Source organism: Amblyomma mixtum, chromosome 5, assembly GCF_055824585.1.
Source record: "Amblyomma mixtum isolate Tamu chromosome 5, ASM5582458v1, whole genome shotgun sequence".
Taxonomy (NCBI): Eukaryota; Metazoa; Arthropoda; class Arachnida; order Ixodida; family Ixodidae; genus Amblyomma; species Amblyomma mixtum.
Genome location: NC_143016.1, coordinates 37,556,965 through 37,583,215, shown reverse-complemented (window position 1 = coordinate 37,583,215; position 26,251 = coordinate 37,556,965). Strand labels below are relative to the sequence as shown.

Genomic DNA, 26,251 nt, shown 5'->3' with positions numbered 1-26,251 from the left:
GCACACGATCGGTGCGGTTCAGCGATAAGCAAGTTCTTCAAGTACACCTTTTTCTTCCTCAAAATGCATCGCCAAAGTGGCTCACAGCTCGCACACGAAGGCTCGTGGCGATTTTTGTAGGTTCAGTGACCCTATAAAGGCAGACGCCTTTGCGAAGGGAGAAACAAAGCTGTCACAGGGAGTGCTGCTTGGTCGCACCGCGCGTGGTCGGACTGCAAGGCGCAGCAACTAAGCGCGCTGCCTAGCGCGTAAAGATGACAATTTACGCCTCAGACCTCCACAAAAGAACGTGTTCACCGGCTCTAAGCCTAAATTACGACCGACAGCGACAGTTTGGAACGAGCGCGGCAACACATTTTTAACCCTAACAAAACTTTACACTTCTGTCTGCGGCTGGACGCGCTTATGAACGGCAGGCCGCAGAGCAAACGCGTCAGAAGCCGCCCCATAGCTTTAACAACGTCTCTGATGCGACGAGCAAAATTATTTTTGAATAGTATCAGTAAATTTACCTTATAGTGGGCTCCGTTTTCGCCCCGCACTTCCACAGCCAGGTCCTCCATCTTCCCAGTCATGAGCATCATGGGATTTGGATCAGTTCTATTTTTTATGCGGAGCGCTCGTTTTCACCGATTTCTGTTATCACGTTTTTAAGGCATACTTCTCGATTGAATTTTTTGTGTCTTTAGATATTTAAAGGTTTTATGTAAAAAAATATTTATTAAATAACAATTTGCATCTATCCCCCTGTCTGTGCAAACATGGTTGTCGATACACAGTTATGTCGTGTGCTGTAGGCGCGTGATGTCTCTTTCATGTAGTTTCGTTGTAAGGGGTGAAACGTCTACTTTTTCGGCGGATGTAGATTAGTCGCTTGAGAGCCGTCGCAAGCGGTCGTAAATGGCATCCGATAGTGACTCGGATGAGTTTTTCGATGCTGTCTCAAGTCCGATCCGGTCTGTTGAAAACAAGTGAGTTGTCGGTCATCCGAAAGCTTTCACTGTCTGATCAAGCGTAGGATTTCCTTCAAGCTCGGGACATTCCTGCACCTTTTCTTTCTTTTCTCAGGCTTTAGCGAGTATTAGCGCTTCTTTATGTAGTGTTACACGGAGTATCTAAAAGCGCACAGGAATTTATTTACGCGAGTTGAATAACACGGCAAATGCCGCCCTTCTTTTGAAAGTGCTGTTTTGCTCCTCGCGCCTGGGACACGCCTCGCTCTGGCGCGCGATCTGATGGCGCGTGCCGAACTGCACCCGCGCTCCTGTCACCGGCGGTGCTCATCTGAGCGGCAGCTGTCAGATGCCTGCAGCCGCAGTCGTACGACGTCAATCGGCAGAATTTTCCGGTGCGCTCTGGGTGCACCGTGAGCGAAAGTGGGCGATTACGCAGCACAGCCAGCCGTCTAGCCAGTGCTTACCTGACACTCGCAAATTCATAATTGACGAGTTGAGCTCAGATATATTTTGGCGATGTTCCCCGTTTGAGTAGCCCACATATGTTGCAGCTTTCATCGGGAAGTCGAGTTGTGACATCAGCCGCTGCTAAACAAACAGCTGAAGATCTGTGTTTGCGACTTGCTCTAGTTTCTAACGTTCATTGCCGATTGTTCTGCGAATGTACGTACATTATAATTAATCTGTCACTCGTTTCTTTATTACTGTGAGCGCAGCTTGACGGCATAGCTAATGTATATAAACACCCCATGCGATTTCTAGAAATCGCATGGACGGTCCACTTTATGCATCTGTAGAAGTCAGCCTTTTTTTACAGCCGTGGCGGTCTTCTGTGTTAACTATGGTATTCAGAGATTCTGCATTGTTGCAGCGTAATGTACACACTCCGTTTCCTCATCTGTGGCATAGGAATGGTACACTGTTGTTTATTCGTGACGCCCTTGGGTGGTGTGTTTCCTGGTAACAGCATTATGCAGGCTGTGGCACATATGCTGTAGCAATCTTTAAGTGTAAGAAGACAACGGCTGCCGTTTCTGGTGACGAAACACTGTTCACTTCCTTCCCTGGGATGGGGAAAAAACATTGCATGAAAGCTGCTTATTTTATTGCTTGCTGCACTGGGAAGTCATCCACACACCTGTCTAGAGCACTCGAACGGTGCACCGGGGAGTATTCTTGTGTCATTTACGAGTGGCCTTGGGCTCGAAACCTGACCTTGTCGCGTATGCACATTCCGATGGATCATGCGAACTCCTCATGTCTTTAAAAGCTGTCAGGCCCACCAGGAAGCAGCAGTTATCATAAGTACACAAGAGAGTGTGCCTTTGGACCGCTCCAAACAAGTATATGGAAAAGTGCACATTTCACCTTGCATGTCTTAATTTTTACTGCATATATCCTGTCAACATGCTTGCATGGCTTGCACTGTTGATGTACGATGTAGTCCGTTATAACAGTGTTGCATTGTATGCAATACTATTCCAATCATAATAGTCTGGTTATATTGGGAACTGGTAATAGTATATTTTTCAGTAGTGCAAAATTTGTATGTTGTGCTGACATCCTTAGCTGACATCCTTTGGTAGTGTTCGTCAGCTATGAGTGCATGCTGTATGTTTTACTGTTATTGTTTACATGTCAGTAGCGACTTGGGTATGAGATTTGGCCTACGCAATACACTCCGGAATGCATGTGGTGCGGAGAGATAGCCATCCTCTACCACTCCACATGGGGCTGTCGGGCGAGCCCGATAGAGCCAAAATTACAAACCCGTCAGTCGAGCAGTGGGAGGAGCTTCTGTCCAGCTCCGATTCGCAAGATCAGCTTGCGCTGGTTGAGCGGGCCATGGAGGCAGCAAGAACCAATGGGATCCTGTACCTAGGAACATCACCTGCAGCTCAAGACCCCAACCCCTAGACCCCTAAACCCGTCCCATTTTGCGGAATATAGTTTTTTACTACTACTACATGTCAGTACAGGGCCACCTTCTGGATCAACTCTTGTGAATAGGCCACGTAAAATGTTCTCATACTGTGGCTTTTCTGTTTTGCTGGGGTTTTGCCTCTCCTCTTACCATTTTTAACGTGCTGAAAGGTATAGAGCCAGCATGTAAATGGGCAGAGCTTGTGCTCACACACAGTTTAACACTGCACATGTAATGCATGTAATGCTTAGCCAGTTGTGTGCTTGTGCGAGTGCTTTTGTATTCGCCTCTTTTTTCTTGCACAAGGAGACTGGCCACTGGCAGTGTTGAATATGCTGCAGTGGAATACAAATGAATCTACCAAATAGCAGGTAAAGGGAGATTTAAAAAATACGGGCATGAGCAGAGAGGAAGGTTTTAAGGCCTCTTTGAGCTGATTTCTAAAGCCGAACAGTTCGGCCACTTTTGTTTCGGTTTCTTCATGCACAGTGACCAAAAACGATGCATTGCATAAAAAAGAAACTGCAACAAAAAACAGCAATGTCAAAAGAATAGGCTAAGAGCTGAGAATTACATTTTTTTTTTAACATTCTTCCAGCATTTTCCAGAGTGCTTATGCTGTTACTTGTGAACTCGGCCTCATTTATGCTGGTCTCATTACTGATTTCCTTGCACAGTCAAATGTTTTGGGCACCTCTATGAACCAACGTTATCTGTGAGGTACTGTGATGTTCACAGTGCAAGTCATATGCATACTTTGCCTGTGTCATTGTGCCTTGTTTCATTTTCGTACTGTTTTCCTTATGTAGTGACAGGCAAACAAAGTGTCTCATTATTTGCTTTAGTTGAAAACTGTTGACGTTCATCTCATTTCATACACCATACCTTAAGTATATTTTAGACCTACACTTGAGGACTGACTGAGGTGCACATCAGTGCTAAACAAATTATGACAACATGTCACTTGTGCCTTTATTCTGTGTAGGCTGTCGAGAAATACTTGACAACATTTGTTGTTGAGCTTGTTTGTGGAAATTTGAGAATACACTGTGCTGTGTCACCTGTTCTTGTGTCCCGTGTCTACTGGCTCTACTCGTACTGTAAGTACTTGGGACTGGTGTCTCTTGAAATGGACTTTTACGACTAGACACAGTGTTCAGTGAAACAGGGTACACTCCGGCATCTGCTTCAAATCACATCTAGATATCTAGGATTTTGACAAAAGCTAGCAGGAAGAGCAAACTAATATTTTCTACCTCAACTGATCACAAATAAAATCAACTGTTACTTTGCCCGTTGTCTTGTCCATGTTGTTTGTCCCAACTTTAGTGTGTCCTGAGCCTTCAAGCTGTGCAGTTGTATGCGATAAATGAACATAAACTAGGCCATACCTTTGCATTGTGTGGCTATCCTTACTGTTTGTGGGTGGCATTTTCTTTGTGGGTGTTCTTATTTGCAGTGGGAGCCTATTGAAAATCAGTGTGTGATTAGGTCTAGTATTGCTTTTTGTTTCATGGCTGCCGCCAGAAGTTGCTGTTAGAAAAGTTCTGTTGTCTGTGACGCTGGTGTACTATTCAGTTGGGTTAGGAACATGGCTGCGCTTTGCTTTGTGTGCATTTACTGTGCATTGTGTGTGCGTCTTTGTGCCTCCTGTTCTTGTCCCGTTGCCTTCGTGCAGTTTTTTTTGCCGAACAGTGGCTGATGTGTGCATGGTTAGCAACTACGAATTGCTTCAACCAGGAGCTGAGGTCCAGTGTTTAAGCTGTTTTATTGTAAAGGCAACTGCTTTTAGGTAGTGTCTTTGCATGGGTACTTCCAGGGTCATACTCTTCTTTTTCTTTTTGAATGGTTTATGCATTGAATGTTTAAGTGGAGCGTCAGGTAATTTTTTGTGTAGAATAACTCGTTGAACTGTTTCCTTTTAAATAGTTTTGGAGAATGATTTGACTGCATTCGCTGACCTGGATGGTGTTCAGCTTTATGAGTGCTGAATCTGCATGTATTCAGTGTCACATTTGTAAGATGCTATGAGAAGCATTTCACTAACAAAAGGAAGCATTATCGAAAACAGCTGGGAAAACAAAAAATCTTCACAGCTTTCTGTGGAATCTATTGAATGGCCCTTCGTCACAGGCAGCTGTAAAAAAAAAAAGGCATTTGTGGTATAGCTAAAGGTGTCAAGATGTATTTAAGCACAAGCGTGGGCCGTATGTTGATATAGACTGCAAGGAGCCTTTCAGTATGCATCGAAGCGCTAGCAAGCAACTCTTCCCTGTTTCATCCTTGTTATAGCTGCTGTCTGCAGTTTTGTGGTTGCAAATGTATGTTTTACCTTGACATTGCCCGCAGCATTTCACATGTTCCTCATGCCATCATTTATCCACCTTTCATGGCCTGCATTCCTTCCTTTCATCTAATAGTGTGGCTGTTTGCATGCAGAGATGTTGCTGAACAAGATGGCAAACGCTCCTCTCAAGCAGAGATGGAAAAGGCCGTTGAGGTGAGCTCGATTCACTCTTTCTTTGAGGTGTACAGAAATCTTGCTCGATTGAAGTTGTAGTGACCTGGCAAACTTAGCCTTCCTTTTGTCCTTCTTCATTTTCCCTGTATTACCTTCATGTCCTTGGAAAAATGGTTGTGTAATTTCGATGCAATAACTTTGATTCTAGAGAAATTTATAGGGAAAAATGAGTGCATTAGAGAGGGTGAACACAAGGCAAGTATAGCAGGGGGCAGCAGAAAGGTGGGTGGATGAGATTAAGAAGTTTGCGGATATGCAGTGGCCGCAGCTGGCAAAGGACAGGGTTAATTAGAGAGACATGGGAGAGGCCTTTGCCCTGCAGTGGGCATAGTCATGCTGCTGCTGATGATGATGGTGAACACTTTATTTGCACTGTATTGGGAGAAGTCATGTATCGTATACACAGTTTTTCTAATGGCAGCATCACTGCTATAGTGATCAATTCGTAATATTGGAAATGGGTGTCCATTCACACATTTAGTACAATGCCGTAGTGTATTCTGCAGAGGTTATGACACTGAGTTTGAGACATTTTTCTCAGCTAGTGTAGAGGATAGAGATACTATAAAATGTGACGGTAAAAATTTGCCTGTTCACTAAACAAGCAAGGGTAAAATTGAAAACCTTTTGTGTGTTGAAATCACGTGCTTGATGAGAAATGTTGACAAACTTGAATGATGCTGCATTAGTAACTGTACTCACTTTGTAAGAGATTCGTTTCCTGGATTTAGCTTCATTGTAGTAGTAGTAGTAACCATTAGTGTAGTAGTAGTAGTAGTAGTAGTAGTAGTAGTAGTAGCAGTAGTACTAACCAGAGGGTAATAACCACTGGGAATGATTTAGGACGAGGGTTTTGGGGAGTCTGGACAAATGCGCTATCGGAGGGTGGTTGCCACAAAACCTACTGGAAAGGGTGGCTCCCTTGGAAGCCATGGCAAGAGTGGAGGAATGCTCAACTGGAGGGTGGTCACCGTGGAAGGAGAGCATGGCGAGAGTGGAGGAATGCTCAACTGGAGGGTGGTCACCGTGGAAGGAGAGCATGGCGAGAGTGGAGGAATGCTCAACTGGAGGGTGGTCACCGTGGAAGGAGAGCATGGCGAGAGTGGAGGAATGCTCAACTGGAGGGTGGTCACCGTGGAAGGAGAGCATGGCGAGAGTGGAGGAATTTGGCATGCTTCATCTGCGGTGGCACCGTGCGCCTGGAGCAGTACACTGGAGAGGAGTGCTAGTTGAAGAATGAGTATGAGTGGAAAACTAAAGAGTGCTCTTTAAAAATATACATGTATGCGTGTCGCTCTCAAATTCTTTACCTCAGTACAGCAGGCAGACTCCTGTTGAGTTGAATTCTCAGATAAGATGAACAAGCAAGGTCATTTGTTTGGTTTCCCATAGCACTCAATGTAAACAAAAAAAATACACTTAGGATAAACTTTTGCAGCAACCACGAACCATGTAGACTCCACATAACGGCACTTGCAGGATGGCCACGCGGTACTAAGGAAAGAGAAATGCACCCTCTGTCGAGGTCGAGAGTAGGCGTAAGCGTGAAATATTTGCAGTACCGGCGTAGCACATTCTATAAACTGAACCTCATTGCAAAGCAAGGTCTTGTCTCGACCGCACACAACCATTCGTCGATGGCGTCACTCGGGCGATGAGTGCTATGCAACATCTCGTGCTACGGTGCCTTAATGGGCCCGCACCAGAGCGGCAGGACAGGCATTGATGCATCCTGTTTTGTGAAAAATCCTTCGGCACAACGTAGAACTCATTGTAGACAGTGAAGAAGGCACATATTGCCTGCGAGAATGCAGATTACGCAACAGGCGCGGTTCGCACATCGCGAGGGCTACGAGTGTGCCACTTGGGCTGCAGTACAGAGCATGGGCTCCTCCGTGCCTCATGCTGTCTTCTCCCACCACGGAACTGCGAAGACACTTCTGTTGACACATGTGCTGCTTCGGTGGCAGTGCAGCACATAGACACCAGTAGCCAGTGAACTGAAAGTTTCGCCAATGTTTGTTGAGGTTCTCCTTTGTGTTCTTCTCCGTTCTGGTGCCAAGGTTATCCGCAGCGTGCCGACATTGAGAGCTAAAAGCATTTCATGCTTAAAATGCACAAAATGCTTCTACGCAAGAAAGAACACTCCCACAAGATGGCTTGCGCACATCTGCGCGCGAAGCTGTGAGGAAGTGATTTCGCGAGAGCTTGTTCTCGGGGGAAAGCTCACTTGCTGGTGTAGAAAAGGCAAGACACTGTCTACGCTGGCACATACCTTGCCATCGTGCGTGCACGTCACGTGCTGCACTTTGCCCCCACAGGCTTTGCCCCCACCTGCTCACTGACTTTGGGCTTAAAAACTCCAGGGCCGCATTTTCAACAGATGCGGCATCGCAACATGCATTATTGCAGTGCAGAGATGGCCAGATATCGACGTACAAAACGGTGCGTGGTGTGCCTGCTCATGGTGTTGGTAACAACTGTGCTGCAGAAGGAGCGAGATAAGAGAGGGATACATGGTAACCCTGCTAGGGCCTTCACTGCACTCAGAGCAGAATGGAAAGCTGAGATCAAAAAACACGCAATACAAATAGCGACCACTGTGGGATGCAATGAGAAAAGGAAACAGTGATAAAATTAGACAAATGTTATTTTCAAGTAAGATAATATGAGCTAGTTTCATGCCCTCATCTTCCAGCGCAATTCATGTATAGTACATTAAGTGCTCTATTTGCGTTTATCATCTCTCTGAAAAGCTATTTTATTCATTGTTTTCATGTAACATATATAAGGACACATCTGGCATGCTCAGTTATCTTTTTATGGTTACTTCTGTTAAGAAAAACTTCTGATAAGATGGAACATATTTTCTAGTTCCTTCAAGTTCGTCTTAAATGGAGTCTACTGTATATCGTGAGGTGGAAATACCTACACAGTTGTCGCTGAATCTTATGTTACACAGTGGTAACCGTCCTGTGAGTTTTTTATTTTTTATTCCGGCCTTTAGTATGTTTTTCGTCCATCTTACCATGGTCCTGATGCTAGGGCTCACTAGCATGGCGTTCTGTGTTTTGCCTGTCGCAGGAGGCCAGCCGCAAGGCCCAGGAGGCTGAGCGGCGGCAACAGCAGATCGAGGAGATGCGCCGGCGCATGCTGTATGAGGACGAGGAGCCAGGATTCTCATCAGAGCAGAGCTCTGCAGAGGGACTTTACCTACACCAGCAGTAAGTGCGAAATATCATAGCATTCCTTAAAGGGAAGCTGAAATGGTTTTTTGAGAATTCAAGGTTATTCAAGAATTCGAATCTATCAAGCTTCTAAATAAAGCATGCAAAATATTTTTGCACTAGCATTTAAAATGGTGACATAATCATCGGTTAAAACCGCGACGACATTCAGGCTTCTCCTCACTACGTTGGAGAAGTGCAAGGAAACTCGGCAGTGACGTCATTGTTGCCGAAATTTCAAATGTCCGCTGCTTACGCCTACATGGTGCTGTGCGTCGTCAGATGGCGCCAAACAATGCATCGTGAGCTTCACCTTCGATTTCGCTGTTTTTCTTCCATGGAATAACCGTTTCTTCACTGGAAACGTAGTGCCGTCATACGTGACGTCATTATCGGGGCCTCTGCCCGTCGCTGTGCACTTCAGAGAAGCTGAACGCCGCCGCCGACTTTATTCGGCGATTACGCCACCATTTCAAATGCAAAACGATTTCGCAGGCTCTACCTGTACATTTTGCACATTCGGCAACTTTAAACTCATCGAATTCTAAAACCGCTTCAGTTGCCCTTTAAGAGAAGCACAGCAGAGAGAGAACATCTATATCCAGGTTATTCCTCACTTGTTCTCTCTGATTCTTATTTATGGGCAGATCTTGAAAAGTTAATGGAAAAGACAAAAGGAAGGGCTGTGCATGAGTAGCTACCCAGGGCAGTTTTTTTTGTGTCCTTGCATTCTGTATATGCCTGCATTTTTGCTTGTGGGTGAAGACGTCGCATTGATTGCAATTTACAAACACATGCCGATGCTGCAGCGTTGCAAATGCTTACAGCCATGTTGGGTGTCTGGGTTGGCTTTGGGACCACAGGATTAAGCCTGGTCCTATCCTGTTGATATTGGTTCACATGTTGCTTTGCATTTCCACATGTGTAGTTGTTGTTCAGAATTCGTGGAAAATTTAATAGCAGCTAATGTTTAACACTATTTACAGTGTGTATGCCCATCCTTTTGGTAGCAGTTGGAAGCATTAGCAGAACTTGGCTGCCAGCACAAGGTGCTGAGCTGTATGCTACGACTGCACACAGAAGGTGCCTGCAGTGTATAAAATTGCACTCCTTTTTATGTTTCACAAACACTAGTCCCATTTTGAGGTTTTTTCACTTATGATTTTTCAGTGTGGAGTCAAAATTGGCACTGTGTCCTGGCTTATGAGCAGTAGCACACTAGGTGTTTGAACTGGCTTGCTCACTTTGGTGAAAGTGTTCTCTTGTGGTGTCTGATGAGGCCTTCAGGCCGCAAACATGAATGATGCTTTCATTATTATGCCACCGCGCTGAGCTCAGGCTTTCACCCTTTGCTTTTAGTTTTTTTGTTGTTGTTGTTGTTGCACATACCTTTCTTTGTAGTTTCACCTGAACATAAAGTTTTTTTTTTTCTCACCTGATTAATGCAGGGCTACTACTGCTCACACTATACAACTGTATCAATGCACGATCTCAGCTAGCTGTTTTGTTTCTGACTCACCTGTGTTGCCTTCTTTTTGCATAGCTTGTGCAAAATTTTCAAGTGTTGTTCCTGGCGTATGAAATTTAGTAAAAGCTTTTCGGGTTTGTTTTAGGTCTAGAGCATGTCTCTCATATGCATGGTGATGGGGGTACTGGATACAGATCACACCATCTTTTATTATTATAATTGTTACATGTGTCCTGTGACCTGATCTCTGAATTCCCCTGATAAGGAGTGCTTGAAAATAGTCACTTGAACCATGAGGACATCTGCACCTATTTGGAAAATCGGTGGTATTCAAACACAGTACCTCTGTTTGCAAGGGGGAAGCTCTCCCAATGGGCCATCTTCCCAAGCAAAGTTTGTACCCCTTGGAATCTAACATCGTTCTTCCTCCTTCTGTTTCTACCCTGTACTTTAGTGATCATGGGCCTGTAGAAGACCACAGGTGAGTGCAGCTTAAGATGGTTGTTTTGTGTAAGGCTTCTGGGAAAGTAAAAAGAAAAAAAGAGGTGTTTACTTTAAACCCTGAAATTCAAGAACTATTCAATGCCCCATTTTCAGGCCCTTTCTCAATTTATAATTGAAAACCTTGTAATCCATGACCAGCGTGCAGCAAGGCAGCAGTTAAGTTCATCTGTGGTAGCTTCTGCTAAAATGCAACACGTACTTGCTTATATGTATTTTTCAGGCCAATCCTTTCAGCTGTACTTGCCATCTATTTCATTTATAACCTGGTCTCTAATCTCAAGTCATGGTAGTTTTTCTATACGAGGCTTACCCATGCGAGTTTACAGTACAGTCCACTATTAAAGGGAACATGCCTTTGCATGACCTCCGCACTTCACGAAGTCCTGCTGCTTAGATGCAGCGAGAATTGGTGGCATGAGGCGCGTGCGCGGAAAGACCAGCCGCCATGCTTACTGTGCATGCATCTTGTGCCAACAATTCCCACAAGTTCTCGGTGGCAGTGCTCTGCGAAGCGCAGAGGCCATGCAATCGCGTGTTCTCTTTAACAGTGAACCGTACTGAACATTCCCCATGCCTGCGCAGACAGCACACTTAAAAGGTTATGACCTATGCATGCAGTGATTTCCCTCCGCAGCCCTTAAAGGGGCGTATTGCTAGCTGTTTGAACAGCCGCGTAGTGTCTCCAGATATTTTACATTGTCCTTGCGATTTAGTTTTGCCTGTTCCTAAGTACAACTTTGGTTCTTCAGTAAAGCGAACTAGGTACAACTTTTATCATTGGGGTTGCTAGTCATATGCGGCACATCGACAGAAAAGAAAAAAATGAAAAATGACAGCTGCTCCTTCTCTACCCTCAACACCATCCTCCTCCCTAGAAATTTTACCCCCCCCCCCCCCCCCCCCCATGTTTCAATTCTTGGGGAAACCCCTGCATGCATGGCCCTTAACTCTTTCTTTACTGCGGCGGTTGAATTTCTGTGGAGGAGAAATTTAGAGGCCCGTGTACTGTGCGATGTCAGTGCACGTTAAAGAACCCCAGGCGGTCGAAATTTCCGGAGCCCTCCACTACGGCGTCTCTCATAGCCTGAGTCGCTTTGGGACGTTAAACCCCATAAAACCAAAACCAATCTTTCTTTACCGCGAAAAAAAATGAACAATTTTGAGTGTTCTAAAATGAAAATTATTTCTTCCGGAAATGCTAAACAGACTGTGCATTGTAATACATCAAACTGTAGCTATTGATTATACTTCCACTCAGAGTTGTGTGTGCAAAACTTTTTTAAACATTATTGGTTAAAAAACACTGGTAACACAAAAAAAAAGAATACAAGCAAAACAAAAATAATCCACAGCACTGAGCCAGAAATTGATTACTAAAGCAATTAAAACGTAAAAAAAACGTTCCACCACATATTCATAGCTACCATTTTTGCGATTTTCAGCTGCGTACTTGCATAACACACTGCACTTTCCGTGGCCTTTCAAGTTAAGCAATGTGCCTGCTGTGCCACTAGAGAAAGCAGTTGTGTGAGGACATGAAGTGGAGGTAGATGTGGGATGTGCTGCACATTACACTTGTTCCTAGTTCTGTCCCTGTTTTTTTTTTTTTAATAGTGGAGCTTGCAGTTCCTACTTCTTTCCTTTTTTTGTTTTTCGGTTGGTTGCAATTAAACATTTGAAAAAACACTGAAAAGGTCCTAAAAGGGGGCGTGGCCTTCCTTGATCTTGACATCATCATAATCAAAAATCTGCTGTCGTATATTTAATATAAAGGCTTGGCAGTATGTTGCAAAGACCCTAAAACACAAAATACAATGTGAACGGCAAAATGAAACGCACGAGCACCAAGTCTTGAAATCGGAACTGAAATCAGACCATTCCACATGGTTGTCTAAAACTCGCCACTGGTGCTCTAAAGAAAAAAAAAAGCTTAGTGTAGCTTTTAACGTTCCAGGAGCATGCAGTGTCGTGATGCCGGCCGGCGGGCTACGTCCGGTCAAACTTTCGTTGTTCACGTCGCCTCCTCGCATTAGAAAATAAAAAAACAAAACTGAAATCAAAGAAATGGTGTTACAGAAGCAAACTAGATGGTGCAGCTTGTCCAGGAGCGCAGTCTTTAATTTTTGGCCGCAGGTTCAAAACATCGGTCAACTATGCCCGATGGCGTATGGCGCAGTAAGGAAGGAGTTAAAGAGCCTATCAAAAAATTTTGAAACTGGCTATGAAATGCATGCGTTGTGCAGAGTAAAGGCTGTTGAGCATTCGTGCTATGTACATATCCTCAAAAGCAAGGCGGTATTTGTACAAATAAATTTTCAAAGGTCCCATTCTTGCGCCTTGCGGCAATATCTGGTGCCACTCTCTAGTGCTTATTTCACCTTTCAAGAACGTAAGGTACCGTCTTCGGCAAAAGTAACCAAGCAAAGGTGGTTTGTTTCTTAGCCGTGTAGCGAAGCACTTGTGGCAGCCCTTGAGCTCTGAACCTGTGTAAAGTAAGGTGAATCCTTGTCCTCGAGGTTTGACACAAAGTTCTAATTGTTAATTTTATAACTAACGCAGTTAGCCATGCACCTGTTTTTAGTTGGAGGTTTGCAGTTGGCCATCAGTGATAGCCATATCAGCTTTGAAAATTCCAAAAAACAAAAATCTGCTCGTCACTGTGGTACAGCGAATTCTGGCCTTCTTAGGATGTCAAACTAAAAAAAAGTGGCCAGAGCATGCATGCAGTCACATCCAGTGGCACACGTTTGGTGGTGCACACGTCGCGTGTCCACCTCTCTTCCATCTGTGCTGCTGCTCGCTGCTCCAGCCCTCCATAACTTCTTACTGCACAACCGTTCTGCCTTGGGTTGCAAGCCAAGTAAATAATGTTGCTTTCGGGAGTGCAGGGGTGCTGAGCCAGACCTGGTAGCCAGCACCAAGGAAGGCCCCCAGCCACCTCCACGGCGACGTCGGGGGCAGGCACCAAGCACCAGCGGTAGTGGCGATGCCACACCGCGCGGTTTGCCTCGTAGCCCAGCCCCATCCATCGCAGAGTTCTCAATGGACCTGCCGAGCGCATGCCGAGGAGATTATGTCGTCAAACCTCAGGTACACCACTCATCTATTGGAAAGATGGCGCTAACACATTTGAATTGTGTCGGCATGCATTTGGTCACACTGTCTATTGTACTGTGCTGAAAGCAAGTTTGTTACAAGCTAGACTCCTAAGCATAATCTATTTTTGCACTAAGTTGACTGCTTTTTGTTGCTTTTTTTTTTTGTTCTTCACCCCGTTTTTCTGATGGCATGATTTAATAGACATGCAGTTGTGATCTGCTAGCTGATATGTTTGCAGTACCTTGCAGCACTCTGTACTTGCTACTGCAGATCACAAGATCTGCGTTACCCACTTGCAGAAGTCTGGCTCTGCCCCTGAACTGTACCGTGTTTTTGTAGTTTATGCAGATCATATTACAATGCATCAGGCCTTTTTAACTCTAGGCTGTCTGTGGAAAAAATTCTTAGTATTGCCAATCCTTAGGTATTCGCACTTTGTCTCCATTCTTCCTTACAGCAGTAGTACTATCCGGCTGGGCTGGGGTTATAGTCGTGACAGAAGAGTTGGTGCTTTTGAGAAAGCACAGTTTGTGGTCACGCTTTTCTAATGGATTTTGGAATGGGCACTCACAAGAAGCCTTGCAGACAATGAAGCAAGCTGGGGAAAGGAAAATGCTAGAGATAGCATTAATAGATGGGAAGAGAACCGAGTAGGTTTGTGTTAATGATATTGTAGCTGAAATAAAGGAGAGGAAATCGTCATGAGCAGGGTAGGTATTGTAGAGGACAGATAATCAATGATTCTTTAGGTTAGCGGAGTAGATTTCAAGAGAAGGGAAGCAAAGCGAAGGGCGGGAGAGAGTTAAAGGGAGACTGAAGCACTTTTTTTGAAAATCGGGCTGGCAGCGGCATCCTATAATTTTTCATGCTGTATACTGGAATATCGCATCCAAATAAGGCAAAAACAAGCGCGAATTGCCTTTTTTAGCCGAAATATGCGGCCTGTGCCGCGGGGCACGCCGCGCGGCGCGCCGCTGCCCATGATTGGTCAAGAGAGGTCGTGACGTCACTTTGAGGACTGGAGAAGCTGCCGATGCGGATCCGGCGCTGCGTTGAGTGCAGATCGCAGCTTTCCGTGTCGTTGTAAAAGCGAATACGGCGACTATTTTTTTTTACTGACCTCCGAAGAAAAGGATACTACAGTTTGCTCATTCTACGTATCGCCTGAAACAAAAAAAAAGACACAAGAAAAAAATTCTACGCCTAGCACAAGCATACGCCAGCGTCAAAGATGCAATGCAGACCATGCGTAAAAGGTGCCAGCACAACCTCGGCTCGTATTCTCGGAAAGGAAGTGGTGCGAACAATACTCAAGTCAATTACCACCACCGAACGCCTCCTGGCTCGCCCGGAAGAGCGTCATCCTAAAGAAAAGGCCCAAAGCACTGTGTACAAAACATCCTCTTCTCAGTACCCGGCGTTGCAGGTTGGGGCAAGAAAGTATTTCAAGGAAACGGGGAAGGAGCACAAAGTTGGTGTCAAAATTAGCGAAGCGCAGTGGCCAAGCACTGCGAGGCATGTGACCACAAGATAGTGACGCAATCATAGTGCGCTGGAAACCAAGCCAAATACGCGCACAAGGCTGCTACTTCACTCATGGCGCGTTCAGCAGATGCCATAAAATATTAATCGCTGCCTCGGAAACGTTCGCCCTTCCTAGATTTGCAGTTTAGGTTCAGTGAAGTAGTTGCCAACTATATGTGTGTTTAAAAGCCAAGCTAGCTGCAACTCGCCCGCTTCCTCAACTTGATGAAGAAACGGAGTAAGGTTGCGGTGTTTTCTTAGAAAAACTCGGTTGGCATTCATTTCTCTCATAAATTTGCATCCGAAATCAACGTCGAACGCTTTCATTTTAATTGCTTAGCTACGATTAAACGAGATACCGCATATGAAGAGCTTCGATGCTTGCTTGCTTTGCTTTGTGCTTTGCTCTGCTTGCTTGTTTGCTTGGACACGTCGAACCGAGTATAAAATCACTAACCGAGCCTTGCTGAGCACGTCTCAGGTGGTCTGCCCGCACCTAAGCTGAGGAGAGCGACACATGCTTGAGCCTCTATAAGGTTTCTTCATGGGCTAAGTGAGCATGTTTCTACTTTTAAAAGAGGCACTTCTTCGGAATGGTGACACGCCTCTCATGCGCGAGAAAATCGAAGGAACTGTGTCATGGTTCAGCCGCGCCTTTTCGACAAAAATCTCCAGAGGTCACATTAGGGACAAGCTCTGCATGTAGCCGCTCTTACGAAAGTGCTTCGAGCAGAGTAGGCTTGCTTTGGTCAGCTTGAATTCTTCGTCACAGCAGCGAGCGCTTGCGCTGCGAGCTTTTGACCTTGCTAAAAACAGTGGAAGACGACACAGTCTCGGCCGTATTTGTTCATGGACACGAACGCAGAGTAGTGCCTCGTGTTGAATCTGATTCTCAAGGTCGGCTGACACGCTTTGTACGTCACAACGCACGCAGCGCGAGAAAGAACGCGCGCTGAAAGCTCGCTCGGGTGCGCCGAAGTATCCCCGGCTCCTCAACGTGACGTCACGTTGGCCGACATGGACGAGGTTTCCCTCTCCGCTGTTCTCCTCTCCTAGGCTCGCGCGGGTCGCGGGAGATTTGAACATCGCGTTTTTAATTGGTGATTGCGCCACTGTTTTAGCCAAAATCGAAAAAATAATTTCACGGACCTGATCAGCAATGACACTACTTCAAAACCCTAAAAAATTAGCTGATTCGAAAACCGCCTCAGTATCCCTTTAAGTGGACAGAGGAGATTAGAGAGTTTGCAGGGATAAGGTGGTACAGCACATGGTTGAATGGGGATCGCTGGGAAAGGCCTTTGCCCTGCAGTGGAAAGGAGTTAGGCTGATGATAATTACTATTGGAAGGGGTGTGAAACAGTCATGGCAGTCACTGCTTCATCCCGAGGAAGGGCAAGAACACTTGGGAGCTCTTTTCTTCTGCAAGAGTAGATGTATATGGGACTTTTTTCACCACAGGTTATCTGGTTCATTGTTGTTCACTGATGCTTCACAGTGAAAAAATTTATACAGATGGGCCTGAGCCATCAGGTTCGTCTAAATAGGGGATTGGGCAATCTTTTGGCAAGTGTTATTGCTGTCTTTTCTCCTTGTACAAGGAAGTAAATTTATGAAAACCTATGAAGCTGCAGAGGGTAGTGTGTGCATGTGTGTACTGCTCTTGCTTCCGCAGCTTGCGGAGGTGGTGTTCACTGAAAGCAGATGACTTCACCCTAACAGGATTTTTATGTTTTAGTACAGTAGGTTATGCACTGGTTGGATTGATTCATAATACAGTCCCCATGGATTGGTTATGAGCAGAGTTGGACATGCAGGACGACGAGCGGGACCGTGGCAACCCCCGGAGCCCAGAGTCACGCAGCGAAGGCAGCTTGCGCCAGCTGAACATAATGATGCGCACCCGCTCCGATTCAGGCCGGCCACTCACCGACAGGGTAAAGAATCAGCTAACAAGTTTTTTTTATCTGTGGTTCTGCAAATGGGAAGGGATGACAGTGCAAATTTTCAGAAACTGCCTTTTGTCGCAGCAGGCAAAACAAGTTTTAGCTGGAAGGATAGCCACAGGAAGACGAAACATCAAGGTTCTATTATCAGTGATTCTTTGGAAGCATTGTATATTGGCTAGCAAGGACGCAAGCAGATGCAAAGAAGCTCGGTGGCGGCAGTGTATTGGCATGTGCACTCAGCACTCATCAGGATCAGAATGACCACCACTATTGGCCATGCTCTATTCAATATTGACTGTGAACTGTCAAGATAATGCACCTAAAACTCCTCAAACAATCTTGAGTGGTGTAAAAGCTGTTGAGCATGATCATAACCGTTCCAGAGTGACCTGGTTGCAAATTGTGTGGCAAACGGGTCAGCAGCCAAGCGCCATAACCACTGAGCCACCGCGACGGCATTTTTAATTATAATTGTAGATGTCAAAAAATGTTGCACTGGTCTACTAGGGAATGTGCAACAAAAAATTAGTATAATTCTATGGCTGTCATATCGTACGTACGAGAAAAATACTTTTTCCTACTGGTAATGACAGCAAGTAAACTAGTGCCATATCCCAGAAAATAAGAGGGGCGAAAGCTACTTATAAGTCATAAATTCCGCGATTGGGCATCATGGCATGGTTTGTTAAGCCTGCCTGTGCAGCTTGAGCCCTGTCACTGCATCCAATCCTGGAGATTGTAGGCATTATGAAGGCCACCACGTGAATAGACTGCATATTTGCAGACCCCTAGTCATATGAGATGTTGATCCTACTTAGGTTTTGTGTTGGCTGAACAGAGTTGTCGTTAACTGTCCCAGTCACATGAGAATCTACAACTTTTCAGTTTCAGTTTTTGTTGTTGTTATTATTTCCATTCAGCAATAGTCTGTACATGAGAGAAACTATATAGATGAGCTTTAACTTTTTTAAGGTATATTAGAATGTCAACACTAATTTATCAGTGTTGTACAGTTTAGTGGACATTGTTTGTATGCATGCTATTCTACTTAACGTGAATGTGTTTTAAATCGGTAATTATTGTGCACGGATTTCTCAGAAGTGTTAAAGGAACCAAGTGGCATGCACTCCTTCAACTTGGTCTTTGTTGACAATGTTTACATTAGGGTCAGACACTCTTGAATATGTTAGTTGAGCAGAAGGCTACCGAATGTATAGTACTCATGATTGGTGTGCAGAAGAAATGTCCGGGGTGATCACTCATTTTCGAGGTTTGGGCAAGGAGCTTCCAGGTGACCTCGCAAGCTTGCTGCATGTTTTGTAGAAGAAATGGTCAACACTAGATGTACTAGATGTACTAGATGTACTAGATGTACTGTAGATGTACTAGATGTACTTGTATGGCATAATTTACTCTTTTGTACACGAAACATTTTATCAATTTGCCTCACGAGTATACACTGCCTTTGTCCTGTAAACATGAAAGTCTCCCACATTCTACAACAAATTTGGTTCATGTTAGGTGCTACAAATAATTTCCAAGCTTCTCATTTTGCATTGCCTGCTGCAAGAGCTAGAACACATCTATTTTAAAGACTGGTTTTTTGGCCACAGCAGCTGCTAATTGTCTTCTCTGCCTTAGCAAGGGGCAAGTGCATAATTGACAGAGTGACTTCGCAGGCTTCGTTATGTATAAAATGTTATCAGTTATTTATGTCAAGGATGGTGCAGTGTATTCTCTTTAAGGTTTTTATATGTAAATAAAATAGCTTCCTTCATTGTGATGAAGAAAATAATGTATCATTAGTGTCATCTCTTCTGCTACCTGTTTGTATAACATCGCGATTTTGTTTATTCTTTCACTTTTTTTCCTGTCTTCTACTTAGTATAAAAGGATCACAAAGGTTCAGCGGCAGATTTGTGGGTGACTCTTGGAGGAGGCAGTCGATCGGCAGGGCAGTTCTGTTTGTACAATAAATTTCTTGAATTTTCTTTTGAGGAAAATGAGATTTTTCATCATTTTCCCATAGAAAATTTTTTGCTAAGGAGGGGCTGCCCCTGCCCCCGCCTCCGCTCGTGTCATCCTTAAATCTTCCTCTGCAAAGGTCTTCAGCCGGTTGTAGGCCATGCATTCTCGTACAGGACTGCTTCCACTGCTTCGACATGTTCTTTGGTGACGCAAAATAAGGCCATCAAGACTGCTTATGAGTGTGGGTGGCGTGCAGGAAATCCTGGAACAAGTGGAAGTGCTCAACCTGGACACGGGCGAGAAGGTACCGCTGAGCGTGGCTGAGGAGCGACTTCCGCGATGCCTCAACCCACTGGCTCTGCACATCATGCGCATCACATCTGAGTACGTCGGTCAATCAGACGTGGGCCGTGCCTCTGATGAGGAAAGCACCAGACCCCCGGGCGACTCCACAGATAGCCTTCGCCGGAAAGCGTAAGAACCCCCACTTTCAGGCTGGTTACATTTCTGCTCATCTTTTGAAGGACTGTGGTGGGGAGTGGGACTTTTCTTTGAAGACATCTGTTATAGCGGGACAATCTTTAGGGCCAAGCAACCCTGAGCTACCATGTGTCACGTGTTGGCGGCTTTCCCGCCAGTCTGTACCCTGCTACCAGCAATAAAGGACGTAACATATAATTGGCGACGAGGTAAAAATGGCAACTGCGCTGGGCACGATTGGGGAATTCGTTCCAACAGAGGCGACGTCTTGGCCCTTGTATTTGGAGCGCCTCGAATTTTTCTTTCAAGCAAACGACATCGACGGTAACGAGAAGAAGCGAGCAACGCTCTGCAGCGTTTGCGGCCCAGCAACGTATGCCATCGTTCGCTCCCTTTGTTCTCCGGATGCGCCGTCGGCCGTGGCCTACGATGAGATCGTCAGGCGTCTCTCAAACCACTTCTCGCCGCGACCGTCGGTGACAGTACAGCGTTTCAAGTTTGGCACACGTCAACAGCAGCCCGGTGAGTCAATTGCCGACTACATCGCAGAATTGCGACGTCTCTCGGAACACTGCGATTTCGGTGCGTCGCTCGATGACATGTTGCGCGACCGGCTAGTGTGCGGGGTGCGAAGCGAGACCCTTCAGCGTCGGTTGCTGGCGGAGCCGGAGCTTACGTTTGCTACAGCTCGGGAGAAAGCCATTGCAATGGAATCTGCGCAGCGACAGACCGAGCAAATTCGCGGCAGTGCCGCATCGTGTGAAGTTGGCAGCGTGAGCGGGCAGCGTTTCGACCCGTGTGTTGCGAAGGTCTCTGCGCCAGTGACAGCCAAGGAGGGTACCCATAAGCAGGCTGGTTCGCCTGGAAGCACAAGCGTATGTTTCCGCTGCAAGGGTGCGCATTCGCCAAGCAGTTGCCCATTCATGAATATGCAGTGCCACTTCTGCAAGCAACGAGGGCACATAGTGAGAGCATGCAGGAGGAAGGCGGCAGCTCGCGCTTCGGCTGAACCCAACTCTCAGAACAAAAAACGGGCCAGTGGAGGCCGTCACAAGAATGCTGCGTCGGACGTTTACGACGTGTTCGTGCTGTCTGGTGAAGAGCCAGCCGTGAGAGTGGAAGTGCGCGTCAACGGAAGTCCCCTAGAGATGGAGGTGGACTCTGGTGCAGTGTGTTCAGTCATCAACGACCGGACTATGCAGAAGCTGCGAATATCGAAAAGGGCGTTGCGCCCAAGTAATCTTCATCTCCGAGCTTACAATAACAAGGAACTACGAGTGTTGGGTGAACTGACCGTGAAGGTGGAATTCAAGGGGCAGGAACATCGCCTGCGATTGGTGGTGGTTAAGGGTGCTAGTATCGGACTTCTCGGTCGGGACTGGTTCAAGTCTTTGGGAATAAGTCTGAGTGGTGTTCACAGTGTGTACGAGCCGAGTCGAACTGGCAGTAGGGGAACAACAGCCTTGCTCAAGAAGTATTCTTCAGTCTTTGAGCCTGGACTTGGGACAAGTAAAGGGCCTCCTGTACGCATAGAGGTGAACCCGGCAGCTCCGCCGCGATTTCTGAAGCCACGACAAGTACCGTTTGCATTGAGACCGAAGGTGGACGAAGCACTGGACAAGTTGGTGAGCCAAGGCATTTTCCAGCCTGTGCGGCACTCGAAGTGGGCAACACCTGTCGTTCCAGTTGTCAAAAAAGATGGATCGATAAGGATCTGTGGGGACTACAAGAGCACAGTCAATCGTGTAGTGCAGTGGGAGACGTATCCCCTGCCGACACCGGAGCAGCTGTTTGCCAGGCTGGCAGGTTGCTCGAAGTTTTCAAGGCTAGACCTCGGACAGGCGTATCAACAGAAGACTGTTGATGAAGAAACAGCTGACTTGTTGACGGTTACAACACATCGGGGACTGTTCCGCGTAACCCGTCTTCAATTTGGCGTGGCAGTGGCAGTGGCTATCTTTCAGAGGTACATGGAAGAACTGTTGCATGGAATTGATGGTGTTCTTGTGTTCTTGGATGACATCTTGATCGGTGGAAAGGATGAGGTGCAGCACAATGCTCGTTTACAAGAAGTGCTCAAAAGAATTCATGAAGACGGTCTGCGACTAAAGTTTGACAAATGTCAATTTGGTGTTGAGGAAGTGTGTTACTTGGGATTCCGTGTGAACTCTGCAGGTGTGCAGCCGACAGAAGACAAGGTGCGTGCTATTCGCAAGGCCCCAGAGCCGACATGCAAAAAGGAACTTCAAGCCTTTTTAGGAGCTCTGAACTTTTACAACAAGTTTCTTAAAGGAGCAGCTCATGCCTTGGAGCCACTGTACCGGCTGTTGGACAAGGGTCGCGAGTGGCGTTGGATGGAAGCTGAGGCGGAAGCATTTCGCCAGGCGAAAGATCTGCTACAGTCATCACATGTTCTGGTGCACTATGATGTCAACAAACCCCTAGTGCTGGCCTGTGACGCATCCCCGTACGGACTGGGTGCTGTGTTGAGTCATGTGTGCGAAGATGGCAGCGAGAGACCGGTTGCATATGCGTCGAGAACTATGAGTGCGGCAGAACGGAATTATGCCCAGACAGACCGAGAAGCGCTCGCCATCGGCTTTGGCATAAAGAAGTATCATCAGTTTCTATATGGGAGACATTTCAAAATTGTGACAGACCACAAACCTCTCTTAGGACTGTTGCACCATGCCAAGCCCATTCCCCAGGTGCTATCACCACGGATGCTGCGTTGGACCCTCATGTTATCGGCTTATGACTATGAAATTGAGTATCGACCAGCGGAGAAGCTTTCCAATGCTGATGCATTCAGTCGTTTACCACTGAGAGCCAGTAGGGCAGAGGAAGAGGAGCAGCGTCTTTGGGAAGTAGGGATGCTGGAAATGGCGCCGGAAGTAGCATGGAACTCTAGGAAGGTGGCAAGATTCACGTCAAGGGATAAGCTGTTGGCTAGAGTCTGCAATTGGGTGCAGCATGGGTGGCCAGAGGGTAAGCTGCCAGAAGAGTTTGCAGCGTTTGTGAGCCGCAAGCATGAACTGTCGGTGTACCAAGGTTGTTTGCTGTGGGGCAGTCGTGTGGTCATTCCAGAGCCAGCTCGACCGTATGTCATGGACATTCTTCACACAGCTCATCCAGGAATTGTCAAGATGAAGGGGCTTGCCAGAGGAGCCGTGTGGTGGCCAGGAATCGACAGAGATGTTGAGCAGAAGGTGAGAGACTGTGCACGTTGTCAGGAATCCAGGTCTGCGCCAGCAGCTGCAAAGATTCACCCTTGGGAATTCACCAAGCGTCCTTGGACAAGACTACACATCGATTTTGCTGGGCCCTTCCAAGGCAAAGTTTTCCTCATTGTGGTGGACTCTCACTCAAAGTGGTTGGAAGTGTGCCGGATGAATTCCATGTCGACAGCTACAGTTTGTGCGAAGCTTCGTTTCCTTTTTGCTACCCATGGCATTCCAGAAACTGTTGTTTCTGATAATGGCACTGCCTTTTGTTCGGAGGAGTTCAGAGACTTCATGTGCCGGAATCAAATCCGACATGTGACCGTTGCCCCATATCACCCTTCTTCGAATGGTCAAGCAGAACGCATGGTGCGCGAAACCAAGGGAGTACTCAAGCGAATGGTTGGAGGCGATATCGACACACGTCTGGCTAGGTTTTTAATGACCCAGCATATCCTGCCTCATGCTACAACAGGCAAGAGCCCGGCCGAATTGCTAATGGGCAGGAAACTTTCAACTGTGTTAGAGCGTCTGCATCCTGACCTGCAGTCCAGTGTGCAGCAGAAACAAGAGCAGGTGATGCAGCGCCGTAGCCAGGCAGTGCGACTGTTTGATGTGGGGGATCGAGTGTTTGTGCGCAACTATCTCTATGGGCCCAAGTGGTTGCCGGGCATTGTGGATGCTGTCACAGGACCAGTGTCGTACTTGGTCGTCACCAAGGACGGTCGTCGATGGAGACGTCATGTTGACCAACTCAGAAGTCGTTCTGCCAGCTACGCATTGGACAGTTTCGCTTCTGGGATGTGTGAAGAGGAGGAACCGCTGGTTGCTTCCCCGGCAGAGTGTTCCGGGCTTGGCATTCCTTCAAGCCTAGAGGACCCTGGAAGACGGGACCAAGGAGAAAGACTGGAGGAGGCTGCAGCGCCCAGTACCGAATCTGCTTCCTGTGGTGAGGACCGTGAAGCGAGTGCTTCCCTTCAAGTCCAGCGACCACAGCGCCAACGCAGCCGCCCTGCGTATCTGAAGGACTTCGTGACGTAGGGGGGAGGAGTGTTATAGCGGGACAATCTTTAGGGCCAAGCAACCCTGAGCTACCATGTGTCACGTGTTGGCGGCTTTCCCGCCAGTCTGTACCCTGCTACCAGCAATAAAGGACGTAACAACATCAGATGAATAAGTAACGGGTTATTAAAGGTGAAGGATTTGAAATTAAATGCAGAACAGCGCAGCGAGATATGGAAAGGAAAATGATAGGATTGTTGAGAGGCAGGAAGAGAGCAGAATGGATTGTGGAACAAATGCAAGTTAATGGAATCCAAGGAAATGTGCATGGGCAGGGCAAGTAATGCAGAGAGCTGATAACCTTGGGGATTTAGGGTAACGGCATGGATTCCAAGGGAGGGCAAATATAGAGCGACCATGGCACCAGAGTCAAGAGGGCACACGGGACTGGAAAGCTTGCAGGGGCATGGTGGCTGCGGCTTGTGCGGGGCAGGGTTAACTGGAGGTCATTGGGTAAGGCCTTTATCATGCAATGGGTTGGTTGATGATGGCTAAAGGTAAAACAGTTACTACTTCATGTTGCATATTGGCATACATGTAGACAAATTGTTCTTTTGAAATTGGCAGAAAGATACAAGAAGTTTTTCTACCTGAATAAAAACATATCGCGTGTTGCGTAAATCAGAGAAAATCGAAAAAAATTTATCTCGGCCTAACCACACGTTTGTTCGGGCTCAAATTTCGCACAGAGGTTGCATTTAGCGGTCAGTTTTGTTTTATACCACATTTAGGTGGGGTACTCGCCTGATTCGGTCAGAATTATTTGGAAATCTTCATCGTCTGCGGCGACAGGGAACCAAAACCGGAATGCCTCACAGCAGTGGTACCCATAGCGCCATCTCGTACCAACCGGAGAAACCGAGCTGTGCTAAATTGGTGAGCAAATCATCTTTGCTTGGTGCTGTCTGCTACGAAGCAGCGCAAGACATCACCAAAAATGTGGTCGTAAAGCGATCAAGAGAGGGCCATGGCCGTGACTTGGATGCGAGTTCAAGTCCTCCTACGCGGCCCTCCCCAGTAGAGGGCTAGTTTCTCCGGTAAGTGCGAGATGGCGCCACGGGTACCAGTGCTGCGAAGCCTTTCTGTTTCGGTTTTCCGTCGCCACAGACAATGGGGATTTCCAAATAATTCTGACCAAATCAGGCAAGTACCCCACCTAAATGTGAAATAAAACAAAACTGACCGCCAAATGCAACCTCTGTGCGAAATTTGAGCCCGAACAAACGTGCGGTTAGGCCGAGATAATTTTTTTTTATTTTCTCTGATTTACGCAACAGTCGGTATGTAACTACAATTCTGAAGTCTGACTGAAGCTCCACAAAATGCATGTAACTGAGGTGCCCAGAAAAATGCTCAGTAAACACGTTCATGACAAATTTGGTACCATCTGTCGCATGCAAGGTCAGCCGCTGTCAAAATTTCGCTGAGTGAGGTATCAGTGAATACATTGTTTGACAGCGTTTTCTGATCTTTTTTAAACCTAACAGCCGTGAAGGTGATGGAACACCATATACCATATACCATAACCATAAACCATAACCATATACCATAAACAAAACACCATTTAGTATTTATTTCCCTGGAAATTCAAGAAATAACTATGAAGCTCTAAATGGTGATGATCGTGGTGTCTTTGACATTGACAATGATAAAAGAGGCATGTAGGCACTCCTATGCAAACAGTAAGTGGATTACTGCATAGAAACAGTGCTCTTGGTACTGAACAGATGGATAAGTGAATGAATGTGTAAATGATTTTTGCGTCTTCCTTAGCTTACAAGGCTCTTGATTCTTATTCCTGAAGTCACCGTGGCTTTTATGCAGAGGCCGCTTGACAAGGATGCTTGGCCGAAAAGTGGGCCAGAAGGTGGGCCAGACTGTGACCCGGATCAAGTCAGCTGCTGACGAAAGTGAGCCCTTAGTTGCTGCCTTGTTGGTGGTGATAACCACTGGCTTCTCTCCACAGCCATGGCTCAGTCCGCAACTTGAACCATGCTTTGCTGAAAACTTCTCTGATGTCGTCAGTGGGGCAGAGCGCACAGGTGCCTCACCAGTTTGTGCTTTATCAATGTCGCACCTCTTTCCTTTGTTGTTGAGTGAGAATTTTTTTTTTTGTTAAACCTTGCATGGCTCTCCTATCAACTGTCTCTCAGGTAAAAAATATTATTACACTGCTAATTTCGTATTAATTAACAACTTTTTTAATTCCCCTATGCTTTCCTTGGTTTCAGTGGTTGCTGGCATCCTTAAAGGGTCAGTCTACTGAATTTTATCGGCCATATTTTCTTTGTGGCAACCGATAGCGCATTACTCAAATTACCGTTTAGCCAGGTGTGGTGCCAAGAAGT

The 26,251-nt window shown here is 46.3% G+C and overlaps 2 protein-coding genes across 9 annotated transcripts in view; one reads left to right on the top strand and one right to left on the bottom strand.

Annotated features, from left to right (window-relative positions):
* The window catches only part of Fmr1 (synaptic functional regulator FMR1), a 39,187-nt gene extending 38,515 nt beyond the window's left edge, over nt 1-672 (bottom strand). For 4 of the 6 annotated variants that reach the window (XM_089544023.1, XM_089544024.1, XM_089544020.1 and 1 more), the window contains exon 1: nt 513-672. In XM_089544023.1, coding sequence (XP_089400149.1) covers nt 513-584 — 72 coding nt within the window. In that variant the 5' untranslated portion in view covers nt 585-672. The remainder of the gene's footprint in view (nt 1-512) is intronic. The other 2 variants (XM_089544026.1, XM_089544021.1) reach the window with 1 other exon arrangement.
* Nucleotides 673-763: 91 nt separating this feature from the next.
* LOC149341812 (WD repeat-containing protein 44) overlaps nt 764-26,251 on the top strand; it is a 40,675-nt gene continuing 15,187 nt past the window's right edge. For 2 of the 3 annotated variants that reach the window (XM_089544018.1, XM_089544017.1), the window contains exons 1-8: nt 764-971; nt 5,320-5,380; nt 8,486-8,625; nt 10,551-10,577; nt 13,489-13,690; nt 17,041-17,160; nt 19,397-19,614; nt 25,728-25,813. In XM_089544018.1, the coding sequence (XP_089400144.1) occupies nt 901-971; nt 5,320-5,380; nt 8,486-8,625; nt 10,551-10,577; nt 13,489-13,690; nt 17,041-17,160; nt 19,397-19,614; nt 25,728-25,813 (925 nt within the window). In that variant the 5' untranslated portion in view covers nt 764-900. Of the gene's footprint in view, nt 972-5,300; nt 5,381-8,485; nt 8,626-10,550; nt 10,578-13,488; nt 13,691-17,040; nt 17,161-19,396; nt 19,615-25,727; nt 25,814-26,251 lie in introns of all 3 variants that reach the window. The other variant, XM_089544019.1, reaches the window with a different exon arrangement.